This window comes from Rhinolophus sinicus, chromosome 8 (genome assembly GCF_057876585.1).
Source record: "Rhinolophus sinicus isolate RSI-liver-muscle chromosome 8, RSI-T2T, whole genome shotgun sequence".
NCBI lineage: Eukaryota > Metazoa > Chordata > Mammalia > Chiroptera > Rhinolophidae > Rhinolophus > Rhinolophus sinicus.
This window is the reverse complement of record NC_142508.1, coordinates 39,017,192-39,029,420: the sequence shown is the minus strand read 5'-3', so window position 1 is coordinate 39,029,420 and position 12,229 is coordinate 39,017,192. Positions and strand designations below refer to the sequence as shown.

Genomic DNA, 12,229 nt, shown 5'->3' with positions numbered 1-12,229 from the left:
GCTCTTTGATTTTCAGGATTCTAGGATTGGAACATTGAGAAGCCAAATGTTCTTTGAAATTGGAACGTGTCTTGTGCCGAGTCAGCCACTGACGGTTCAGATTTTTCCTTTTTAAGAAAACCAGGTTAAAAATAATCACCAAGTAAAAAATTAAAAATAATATTCAGATTAAAAAATATTCCTGAGCGGCTGGGAAAGTTTGGATTGGGCCTGAGCCAAGAACTTAAAACACGCCGCCAATAGGAATCTGCAAAGGAGGGAGGAACCATCTACCTTTTATCAAGATGGTTGACTCCCCGCCCCTTTGACGCTCCAGCCACTTTACCAAGATGGCAGACGCCGGAAGTGGGTCTCGGGAGTGGGCGGGATATCTGCGCGCGCATGCCCCGAGCCGGGTTTTCGCCGCCACTGTCTGGAGTCTTCCTTTAACAAGATGGCGGCAGGAAGCAGTGGCGGTGGCGGTGGTGGCGGCGGCGGCGGCGGCGGCGGCGGCGGCGGCGGCGGCGGCGGCGGCAAGCTCCGCTCGAAAAGTGAGGCCGATTCCGGCTTCCTGGGGCTGCGGCCCACTTCGGTGGACCCGGCGCTGAGGCGGCGGCGGCGAGGCCCAAGAAATAAGAAGCGTGGCTGGCGGCGCCTCGCTCAAGAGCCTCTGGGGCTGGAGGTTGATCAGTTCCTGGAGGACGTGCGGCTGCAGGAGCGCACGAGCGGGTGCGTGGGGCGGGACTTCAGGCATTTGGGCCACCTGTGGCGAGGCCGAGCGTGTTTCCTGAAGACTTCGGGGGGCTGGGAGCACCTGTCCCTGCTGTACCTGGGGAAGCGAGAGCATAAGTTGGGGACTCTGGGTGGGTAGCTTGGGAACTTGGTAGGGTTACCAGATACAGAGCGTCCAGTTAAGTTAGAATTCAGGTAAACGAGTACTGTGATTTTTTTAGTGCGTGTATGTCCCATGTAACCCACTGTAGTTGGGTGCGTTTTAAGTATTAAGTTCTGTAAGTTGAAGGGAGAGGCTTTAGCCTCGAGGGGTCCCAGGCTGGCGAGAGGATGCTTGAATGAGCATAAGAGGAAAGCTGGGCGCAGAGAGGTTAAACCTAGTCCTTCCGTAGCATCTTGCTCCCTCCCCAATATCTATGGCTGACATTCTATGTTTCCATCTCCCAGTGGCTTGGTATCAGAGGCCCCCGATGAAAAACTCTTCTTCGTGGACACCGGCCCCAAGGATGGAGGTGAGGAAAGGCTTTTGTGGTGTTGGAAGGCGATGACTGGTGGTGATCTAATCCCCTTCAGCCTCTCAGGAGATCTGTGTTAATGAAATGGCTTGTGTGGCAAACACCTGCCAAAAAGGGGCTTTACTGTAAACGAAGATCTGGAATGAACAGAAAGGAGGCTAGAAACTGAAAACAGTCAGTTCTTTTTGAGGTATCAGAGATCTTACTGCACAGAAAAGCCAGCAGGGGTCTGCCTTGATGAGTAGATTAGACAAAATATCAGGTCTCATTAATTTGCAGAAAAGCAAGTCAGGACCTGCTGTAAGGAATTACAGTTTTAGTTAATAAGATACGCTGTAATAAGACGTAGAGGATATGTTTCAGTGAGTGCTTGAGAACCTTGTCTTAACCTGCTTGCCACAAATTGCCAAAGTGCAGGGTTGGCATGTGCAGAAACAAGTGGAGAAGGGAGCGATTGTCAGGGTTTCTGCCAGTATCTGGAAAAACACTACCAATAGGCAGTCTGCTTTAATGTGGGGATAGAAAACAAGGCGTCAGCTTTAATGGGAAAACAAATAGCTTTAATGAGCAAAAGGCAGACTGCTTTAAACAGGCCACTCTTAATGATCAATATGAGATCAATCAAGGGGCCTGTTCCAGTGAACAGAAATAGAGTAAAAGGACCTGCTATCAGACAGACTTCAAGCGAGCAGGTAAGAAAGGGTTATTAAAGGGGTTGATTTTCACAGAAATGGGTTGATCTGGGCTATAGATACAAAGGTAAGTCAGAGACCTGCCCTAGTGAGCAGGTAAGGAAGTAATGAAGGCCTGCTTTGGCCAGTAGGAAGTCCCTTTGGGGAACAGAAGAGAGTCAGTTTATAGATTCTGCTTTAGGGTTTGTTTTTTGTTTTGTTTTGTTTTTAAAGGGCATAACAAGTAAGTGATTGTATGCTTTAAGTAAAAGGCAGCAAACACTGTTGTGCTGAGAATTGCCCAGCTTGGGGCCCGAGTCCAGCTCCCTGGGCTTCATTGTTGCCACCAGCTTTCTTCCTCGTTAGTGTTACTGGTTCTGGGGTGGCTTCCCGAATGTCTGGAAGCCCCTCGTGTGCAGGGCTGTGGATCTGACTCTGTCCCCAGCACAGGGCTGCATCCAGCTGGCCCAGGGAATGGGTGTGGTGGGGGTCAGAGCTTGGACACCTTAGGCCTCTGTCCTAAGGTGGGAGCCCGGGGTCAGCCTGGGGCTTCCAAGTCTCCACTGGGATGCAGGTGTGATGGCTCCAATGGAGGTGTACTGAGGTGGGGGCGGAGTCTTGGGATGTAAGGAGGCTTGAGGCGTGATGCCTCTTCTTTCTCTCACTCTTAGAGCTGAACAAGAAAAGGACCAAAGGCCAGAAGAGGTCACTGCTTCTTAAGAAACCCCTTCGGATCGACCTCATCCTTGAGAACACATCTAAGATCCCTGCCCCCAAAGAGTGAGTGTCCTGCCGGTCCCACAGCCTTCTTTTCCGCTGGACTCGGGCCTCGTGCCCTTTTGTGCAACAGCCCCCACTTCCTGGTCCTAAAGGAATTGCCAGGGGGCTAGGTGAGGGTAACTTGGGGGCAGGGATCGGGTCAGATTTGGGCTTTGGAGGATGGATTGGAGGGAGTGAGGCAGGGGGCCGAGGCAGGTGAGAATGGGGCCTGGGGATGGAGAGGAGGAGATGCATGGGAGCCGCCATCAGGAGGTGGATCAGACAGGGCTTAGTGACTGACCCCTGAAGGCGGGGAAGGGAGACTCGGTGATGGCAGGGCTGTCCCTGAGATGAGGGTGTGGGAGAAGTGGCTTTGGGGGTAGTACGTGTACGAGGTGCCTGGGCGACATCCAGGGCAAAGGCCGCAGAGGCTGTTGTGTTGTTGGGTCTGGGGTTTAGGGGAAAGGCCTGGGCTAGAGAGAGATCTGGGGAGATGCTCTCGGAAGCTGCCGGATAGAGTGAAGAGTAGAAGGGGCCGGGAGAAAGTTCACCCTGTGGAGGGCTCTTGGGACAGGAGGTGCTGGAGGAGGAGCTGCCCCAGTGGTGGGGGGCAGGCAGAGGTGGGGGGCTCAACTGGGAGGAGCTGGGCCCTTTCTCAGGCCTCTGCCTTACCCACTTCACCTTTGCTGCATCTTCCCGCCCCAGCATCCTTGCCCACCAGGTCCCCAACGCCAAGAAGCTCAAGCGGAAGGACCAGCTATGGGAGAAGCTGGTAAAGCAGGGCGAGGTGCCCCGGGATGTGCGCAGGGCGCAGGCTCGACTCCTCAACCCTCCTGTGGCCAAAGCCAAGCCTGGGCCCCAAGACACGGTGGAGCGGCCCTTCTACGATCTCTGGGCCAAAGATAGTAAGTGTCTCTGCTGTCACCTGTGGGTGGGGACACGGCTGCCATACATGGTTGTGCAGGCTGTGCACTGCACAAGAGCTCCGTGTCTAAGGGGATGCCCTGTGGCTGTTGCTTTGACGATCTTCAGCAGAGTCAGGCGACTCAAAGTGGTGCCTTTTTCCCATGTGTGCTCCACGTTCTCGAGTGGGCTTTCCTGAGGGTCGGCTCCTGCCCCTTAGCCATCGGTCTCCTGCCTCCTGGACCGTGTCCAGATGCTCTTGTGCCTGGCTTTGGAAGCCCCTTGGGGTCTGAGAATCAGTCCTTCCCTTGCCTGGGCTTATGAAAGGGGGAGGGATCAGAGGGAGCCCCTTAGGCCAGGGTGTTCCCCACACTGGAAAGCCCCCAGCAGCCGCCCTCACTGCCTCTACAGACCCTCTGGAGCGGCCGTTGGCTGGCCAGGACACGTTTTTCCTGGAGCAGACCAAGAAGAAAGGAGTGAAGGTGAGAATGTGTCCAAATGGTGTCCCGGCTGATAGAGGTCGGAGGAGGAGGCCGGGAGCAGTGGGGATGGCTCTGCCTTCGGGTGGTAGAGCCTCGGTTTCGGAGCCCGTCCACACACGTGCTGGAGCCAGTTGGCCAGTGGTCCCTTCAAAAGGGCGCGAGCTCCGTGCTTTAGGGAAGGTGGTACTAACTGATGGGTTAGGGACCGGGGGAACCGCCAGGCCAGGGAACTGCAGAGCCAGTGAGGAGGCAGCCAGTGGGGGAGGACGTGGGAGGAGGAGTCCGCAGGGAGCACAGTTCCGGTTTCAGGGTTTTATTCCAGTGATGTTTTCCACAGGAGAGCGATGGAATTGCTGACTGCTTTGAGGACTTGGGCCTGAGGTGGGAGGAGGGACAACCCCAAACAGGCCTCAGGCAGAAGCACCGGAGCTAGAGGGCAATGGATGTGGGGAGAGGACAAGGGCAGGGCCATCAGGGTGACCCCCAGGCCTCTGCTGGAGACTAAGGGCCTTTGGCTGGGGTGGAGGCCAGACGGGCAGGGACCAGGGAGGCCTGTCGAGCAACTGATCAGCAGGGTCCGGGTGAACCCAGGATTTTGTTTCTTACGAGCTCTCCGGGGGATTGAGGGCTGCACTGTGTTTTGATCGGCTGTAACCTGCTCTGACAGACACTGCTGCTGATTTCAGTGACTGGCCACGATGGCCAAAATCATGACACACTGAACCATGTTTTTGCCAGTGTCACCCACCCCTGCCCACCATGGGGGTCACAGAGACTCTTCCCAGGAAAGGCAGGCAGAGCCCTGGCCTGCAGGGAGCTTGCTCGTCCTGGGGATGCCACTGCCGGGAATCCCAGGTGTCCGTTGTTCCAGACACGGATCCCCCCGGCACCTCCCAGCTTGGAGGCTGTGGGCTGCACCCCGGCCTCTGCTGCCTCCCAAGCCTGGAGTCCCAGCCCGAGAGCTGGTGAGAAGGTGAGTCCTGGGGTCCCCGGGCCTTACCCTGCCTCGTTCTGCTCCTCCTCCAGCGGCCGCCGCATCTCCACACCAAGCCCTCCCAGGCACCTGCCGTGGAGGTGACGCCCGCCGGAGCCTCCTACAACCCATCCTTTGAGGACCACCAGGTACACAGCCCTGCTGGGCCTCTCCTTAGTCAGCACCAGTCCCGCGGGCTGGCATTCCCTTGCCAGGCACTTTTCCTGTGCCCACTTAGAGCTGGGGACTCACCAGGACCAAGAGAGCCCCGAGCCTGCCCTCCTGGGGTTCATGGTCCAGTGGGGGAGACAGACCTATACCCAGACAGTGACAACCCAGAGTGGGCAGGGCTGGGATGGGGGGTCAGAGAGGGCTTCCTGGACGAGGGAGCAACAGAACTGAGACTGAGGAGTTTGCTGTGGAAAGAGGGGAATGGGAGTCCAGGCAGGGGAACAGCGTGTGCAGAGACCCCGAGGTGAGTGAGACCGTGGCACCTTTAGGGAACTTCACAGGCCGTAGGTGCAAAAGGACTTAATTCAGGGGTGTCCAAACTGCAGCCCATGATCCATTGTTAATTGGCTCGCAGAAAATTCCAAAAATATATTTAGTTTACTTAAATAAACCCGGTGAGGCAATACGTACTTCACCTCGAGTGAGTGGCCCGGCTGTTGGTGTATTTTACCGCATATGGCCCTTGGTGAAAACCGTTGAAAAAAGTCTGGACACCCCTGACTTAACTGGTTAGCAGACCAACCACGTAACCAATGAGGCTTATCTGAGGCCGAGGTAGTTCAGCAGTGAGAAAACCCGGCTGAGAGTCACTGTTCATTTCACAGACGTCTGTTGAGCACAGATGTCATGAACAGAGGGGGACAAACCCCTGCCCTCAAGGAGCACAGGTTCCCGGAGAGAAATCGCCATCTTTGAGTAGATGCAGGACACACGTGAATGCTGCAGTGTCGTCCATGTAAGAGGGATCTTAGCTCACCAGGAGTAGAGGCAGTGGTCTTTACCTGATAACGTGTCTGCAGAAACAAACCGTATTGAAACGATGAGCTTGTCCATGTGGGAGGAGGCCGCTAAGTGCAGTCTGTTCCCCACAGGACTGACGTGGGCGGCGTGGGTGCTGGGGAGAAGGAAGAAAGATCAGACAGTGGGTTGTTTTTTTCTTTTTAATATATAATTGCTTTGCCAGAGGTATTTTCCATGCCATAGGTTTCACCCACTTACTGGGCACATTTCGGTGGTTTTTGGTATATTCATAGAGCTGTGTAGCCATCACCACAATTTTAGAACATTTTTATCACCCCAGAACACCCATTGGCTGTCACCCCCAAGTCCTCGCCGCTCCCCGTGTTTGGCAGGCGCCACTCTCCTTCCTGTCTCTATGGATTTGCTAGCTCTGGGTGTTTCATATAAATGAAACTGTACCGTGTGTGGAGACCAGACTGTCCTTTAGGGAACCAGTAGGGCAGCCAGGAGGTTAAGGGCCGCTGTGGGGAGGGCTGGGTGAGGCTGTAGTTGGGGGACCAGGGAGAGGAGGGGCCGGGGCAGTGGGGGTGGGGGGTGAGGGGAAGGAGAGGCCCCCCGGGGCCTCCGTCCTCACCCGACCCTGCCCCCTGCCAGAACCTGCTCTGGGAAGCTCACGAAGTCGAGCTGCAGCGGCAGAAGGAGGCCGAGAAGCTGGAGCGGCAGCTGGCCCTGCCCCCTGCGGAGCAGGTTGCCACCCAGGTGAGCCCGCACACGCTCATCGTCCCCTCCTTCCCGGGGCCTGCCCTTCGCCGGCCTCTGACACCCTCCCTCTCCCGCAGGAGTCGACGTTCCAGGAGATGTGCCAGGGGTTGCTGGAGGAGTCAGATGAGGAAGGGGGGCTGGGTGAGGGCCAGGGCAAGGGGCCCGAGGCTGGAGCCGACAACACCGGAGGGGCCAAGGCCTCCGCTATGCCTGCCCGCCTGGCCGCTGTGGAGAAAAAGACGGAGCGGCAGCGGCAGCGGGAGAAGGCTGCCCGGATGCTGGTGAGCACTGGGCTCGGGTCTGCTCCCGCAGCCTGATTTCTTTTGTCTTCAGCCTGCTTTCTGTCATCCCTGCAGCCTGCTTTTCTGTGCTGTTTTGGATCCTCGCAGTTGCTTTGCCAGCTGAGACCTATTTCCCAGTGCCCTCCAGGCGCCACTCTGGGTTTAGGGGATACAGTGGGGAACATGCTAGACCAAGATACTGCAGCCCTGGTGCTTTTGGGGGGCCAGGATTTACGGACCACTGACAGAAACAAATGGATAAGAAAGGTTGTTTCAGAAAACCTCTCCCGTGAAGAAACTAGAGCAGCTGGCCTGTTGTGACCTGGGAGAGGTGGCCCCACAGGGCTGGCGGGCACGGCTGAGCCTCTGACTCCACCTGTTGTGCAGCGGGTCCAGCAGGCTGCGGTGCGGGCCGCCCGGCTGCGGCACCAGGAGCTCTTCAGGCTGCGCGGGATCAAGATGCAGGTGGCACAGCGGCTGGCAGAACTGGCACGGCGGCGGGAACGACGACGAGCACAGCGGCTGGCCGAGGCCGACAGGCCCCGCAGGCTGGGGCGGCTCAAGTGAGGGTTGGGGGTTTGGGGTGGGGTGCGGGAGGGCTCCTGATCCCTCGTCCTGGTGCCTTCCTACTTTGCTCGGCCTGGCCCCCTCCTGCAGGACCATGTTCCCCAGAGCTCCGTGCTCTCGAAGGCCCACTGCCCAGCCCAGCCTTCCCCAAGAGGGCCTTTGGACTCTGTGCCCTGGGCCAGGCCAGCCTCCTGAACGCCCTGCCCCTGTTCTCCAGGTATCAGGCCCCCGACATCGACGTGCAGCTCAGCTCAGAGCTCTCTGGCTCCCTCAGGACCCTGAAGGTACTTGCCCATCTGGGGTGATGTGGTGCTGTAGGGGGAGCCCTGTGCCCACTGATGACACCCATCCTTGCTCCCCGTGCCCCCCAGGGGCTGTGGGCGACACCATGGCTGCTCCCAGGCTGGGCCAGTTGGGCTGATGCCTGGGAGCTGAGGGCACAGGGTCCCGAGGTGGGGGCCCTAGGGGCGAGGGGCTGGGCGATGTGATGGTTTGACCCTGTAACCCTCAGAAGGCCTTTCCTCCCAACCAGGTCCCATTATAGCCCCTGCCCTTTTTGGTCCCAGAGGGGTGGCCCTAAAAGTCAAAATGGACCCTGTCCCCCTCCCCCCTCGCGGAACTTTCCACAGCTCCCCATTACCCAGGTCCTCACTCGGCCATGGGCCCTGCGTGGTCTGGCCTGCCTCGGGGCTCCAGCCAACCGTGCTCCCCTCTCCTCTGACCCCTGGCCTGTGCCTTGCTGTTCCCTCTGCCTGCACTTTTTCCCACTTCTTCACCAGCTTCCTTCTTGTGGATTCGTCCAAATTCAGCTCAGAGGCAGCCCACCGTCGGCACCCATCACCCCATGAGCTCAGGCCAGGCTGAGACCAGCTGGGGGTCTTTGCTGAGAGCGAGTCTGCAGAAGCTGAGCCCTGGCCGGATCTCAGGGAGAGGCCAGAGGCCCTCGGGTTTCTGCTGGGCGCGCACTGACGCCTCCCTTTCTGTGTCCCACAGCCTGAGGGCAACATCCTCCGTGACCGTTTCAAGAGCTTCCAGAGGAGAAACATGATCGAGCCCCGGGAGCGAGCCAAGTGAGGGCCGGGCTCCCGCGGTGGGAGGCATCGGAGCCATCGGTGGGCTTGCCGATCACTAACCATTCTTCCCTTTTCCAGGTTCAAGCGCAAGTACAAAGTGAAGCTTGTGGAGAAGCGGGCATTCCGAGAGATCCAGTGAGTGGCACCCCCTTCTCCTTCCCAGTTGTCCGCTGGGTCCCTGGGCCTGTCCCAAACATGGTAACTGGCCAGTGGTTAAGTGTCAGCCTACCAGATGCACTGGAACCCAGAGTCAGGGCGGAAGGGTCCCCAAGGGGAAACAGAAGGGCCCAAACCAGAGTGGGGTGTAAAGTGGGTGAGAGCATGGGGCCGACACTCCCCTCATTCACCCTCAGCCTCCCTCTGTCCCCAGGTTGTAACCGCCGCTGGGTGCTGGAGTCCCCACCCTTCAATAAAGCATCTTCTGACCAACGCCCTAGGCCTCGTGTGTGACTTGTCCCCTGCTGTCGGCAGCTTTCTGTCCATCCCCCTCTAGTGCACAAGGGGATAGGTTCCAGAACCTTCATCTCCACCAAAGCTTGGTGAGAACCCAGGGTGTGGCAGAGGGCCCGTCCCGCAGGGACAAGGTGGGCAGCCAGTCCTGTAGAGGAAGGTCTTAAAATGGGGAGAGGGGCCAGGCTGGCGTGCTGGGTGGGTGGGGAGGGGAGGTCAGGGTCCACACTTGGGTTTCTGACTGGAGGGATGCCCACCGCTCTTGGCCCCAGGTGACTGAGAGGCAGGTCTTGATGACAGCACTGTCACATTGGTAGTGGCAGCAGCTAACGTTTGCCGAGTGCCTGCTGTGCTTATAAGCAGATGGAGTCACTCATTAAGCCTCACAGCAGTCCCGTTAGGGACGGCTAGACTTACCCCGTTTTAAAGGTGAGGAAGTGGAAACACATCAAAGGGGGTAATTTTCCTCCTCCCTCCCCATTTAATATTTTTGAAACCTTGATTCTACAAGTAATAAAGGACTGTTCTCACTGTAAGTCAGATACAGGGCATAAAGATACCCAAGAACCACGACGCACCCGTGATCCTTTGCTGTCCATTCAAACCCACTTCCCTGCAGCGATGGCTGTCACTGCAGTTTGGGATGAGGGATACTGTTATGTTCCATGTGGCGCTATTTAATTACATGTCAATGTGAAAATAGAATTGTTTTTTATTTTCCTGTGTCTTGGCAGGAATAGTACCGTATGTGGTTTCTAACTTCCATTTTAGTGCATCTTAGAGAACTTTCGGTATCTTGCACATGGTGCTTCCTCGTTCGTTTTCACAGCTACATAGACTTCTGCTACACGAGTGTCAGTTTCACACAAACAGGCCCATATTGCCCCTCCTGATGACACTGGAATGACATGTGCCATTTCACTTGTGTCTGTAGGACAAGAGCCTGGGCTAAAAGAAAAGTCTACCTCCGGGATCATTGAATGGGTTCAGCCAAGTTCTCTGTGTAGGCCACTACGATTTTTATCCTCTGGCGGCGTAGGAGCCCGCTTGTTTTCTCAGCTTCCCTGCTGTCTGATCGCACTGTGTTTTGTGCCTGCTCACCAGTGAGGTCAAGCATCTCTTCATATAATCCCTGGCAGTTTCTTCTCTGCAGGGTCAAACCTTTTGACCATTCTCCTGGGCCATTTGGCATTTTCTTGTTTACTTGTAGTCACTCTATTATGGATCTGAAGTCGGTCATACATGATAACATTTCTCCCAGGCTAGTCCTCTTGACTTTGAATAGGGTATCTTTCGTCAGAAGTGTTCAGTGTTTCTAGTTTTCTGTTAGTCTCTGAATATTTTATTGCGGCCTTTGGGAAGGTTTCTCCAGGAAAAGATGTTTATAAAAATAGAGCAAGTAATTTATAAAAGGAACGGATGAAGGGAGAGAATAACGTCAGAGCCTCTCTCCACCATCTGTAAAACATCATGACAAGGAACTGTTCCTCCCTGTCTCCCATCTTAAAAATAAAAAGGAGTGTTGTGCAGACAAGAAACGAGCTCGGAGGGGAGGGTGCGCTGGGTGGGGGGTGGTAGGTTGAGGTGAAAATAAAAGCCACTCCGTGTCTGCTCAAGAGCTAGAGCCTTGGCCTCTGACCTATTAAGTTCATCCTGGGGAGTGAGTCTGAGAGAACCTGCTGGAAGAGAGGAGGAAACTCTTAATGCCCAGAGGTGGGCATCAGAGCATCCAACAAATATGTGGTTGGGGTGGGGTGGTCACAGCTACTCAAGGGCATATTTTGCAGCCTGGACATTAGGCAGAGTCCTCAGGAAATTCACGCTGTTCTATTGCTTGGGGAAATGCGTCTGTTCCCATGTGTGCAAAAAACGGTTCTGTGGCAAAGGCACGTGTGTTTTATTGCACGACAATTACATTTCATGTCTGAGTTTTACAAAAAAAGACTTAAATGCTGAACTCTAGTTAAATGATTTGCAAGCTGAACTGCCGCCTGCAACTTCCTTTGACACGCAAAAAACAATAGGCATTACCGGGCGGATGGGGGGTGGACAGGTGCCCAGATACATCAAAAAACAAGTACAGTGAAATGTGAAGAGTAGAATCGGGGTGGTGGGGTATGTGGAAACCTCCAGTGTTTAAAGGTTTTCCTCATAATTATTGGAAAATGGCACATGGAGATCTAGTGCTGCTAATGGACCTTAAGTTTCGGCCACTTGTGCTGTTCCTTGTAAGGCCCTACACCTTTTGAATTTGTAACATTTTTCTTAAAGCTGGTCCCCCAAATTGTACAGCTCCAGGCACCACAAAACGGGGATCTGCCTCTGGTGGTGATGTAAAATTAGAAGAGACTGCTCACCAGTTGGGTAATGACTGAATAAATGGTGACACGTATACTGCAGAATGAGCATGACTTGACTGTTAAAAAGATGGAGGCCATCTCTGGGCAGCAGCCTAGAATTGTTAAGAGCATGAACCTGGGAGCCAGCGTCCTGATTTCAAATCCCAACTCATTCACATACTAGCTGTGTGACCTTGTGAAAGTTACTCACCCGCTCTGTGCTTCAGGGTCCCCATCTGCAAAATGGACATAATGACAGTGCCTACTCACTGGGTTATCACAAGGATGAGTTAGTCTGCACATAAAAGCGCATGGAGCAGGGCCTGGCACAGAGTAAGCTCTAGAGTGTTTGCTATTAAAACAATGTGAGGAAAAAAACGAAAATGGCTTTAAAAAAAATGTGGAAACTTGAAATCTGTGCCAAAGACACCCCTTACAAAGACTTTTACCTTTTGGCCCACTGATTGCACTCTTGGGAATGTGCCCTAAGGAAGTGGCCGGAAATTTGGGGAAAAGCATAATGCATAGGCAGGTCCGCAGAATGTTATGTAGAATGGAAGGAAACGTGGTAATGGACGGGGGCAGGCCTGGCCACTTGGGGAAGGAAGGCCTCTGTGGCCACTAACCCAGGGGTGGGATGCACATGTAAGAAGCGGGAAGTGTTTACGTTTTGATGCTTCGTGGAAAAAAAGCAAACAGGATCTGCCGCCGTCCACTCTGGGGCTCATCAAACTGACCCTCCATGCCCAAGGTCTCGGTTGGGGGGATTTC

At 55.1% G+C, this 12,229-nt stretch overlaps 1 protein-coding gene and 1 non-coding gene across 2 annotated transcripts; both read left to right on the top strand.

Annotated features, from left to right (window-relative positions):
- The first annotated feature begins 412 nt into the window (after positions 1-412).
- NOP53 (NOP53 ribosome biogenesis factor) lies at positions 413-9,099 on the top strand. The gene is made up of 13 exons (XM_019752661.3): positions 413-708; positions 1,159-1,223; positions 2,569-2,677; positions 3,362-3,561; positions 3,971-4,041; positions 5,068-5,163; positions 6,641-6,745; positions 6,826-7,029; positions 7,417-7,592; positions 7,814-7,880; positions 8,590-8,666; positions 8,748-8,804; positions 9,040-9,099. Exons 1-13 carry the CDS (start codon positions 434-436, stop codon positions 9,044-9,046), a joined length of 1,509 nt encoding a protein of 502 aa, XP_019608220.3. The 5' UTR covers positions 413-433; the 3' UTR covers positions 9,047-9,099.
- On the top strand, positions 7,926-8,036 carry LOC141567784 (small nucleolar RNA SNORD23). Its single transcript, XR_012490613.1, has one exon. It is a non-coding gene; the product is annotated as a small nucleolar RNA SNORD23 (small nucleolar RNA).
- Positions 9,100-12,229: the final 3,130 nt, after the last annotated feature.

Excerpts from the sequence above, each read along its gene's own strand:
- NOP53 (XM_019752661.3), top strand. The coding sequence starts at position 434 with ATGGCGGCAGGAAGCAGTGGCGGTGGCGGTGGTGGCGGCGGCGGCGGC. Across the intron at positions 5,164-6,640 it reads CATCCTTTGAGGACCACCAG|AACCTGCTCTGGGAAGCTCA; the intron begins GTACACAGCCCT and ends GCCCCCTGCCAG. Across the intron at positions 7,030-7,416 it reads AGAAGGCTGCCCGGATGCTG|CGGGTCCAGCAGGCTGCGGT; the intron begins GTGAGCACTGGG and ends CCTGTTGTGCAG.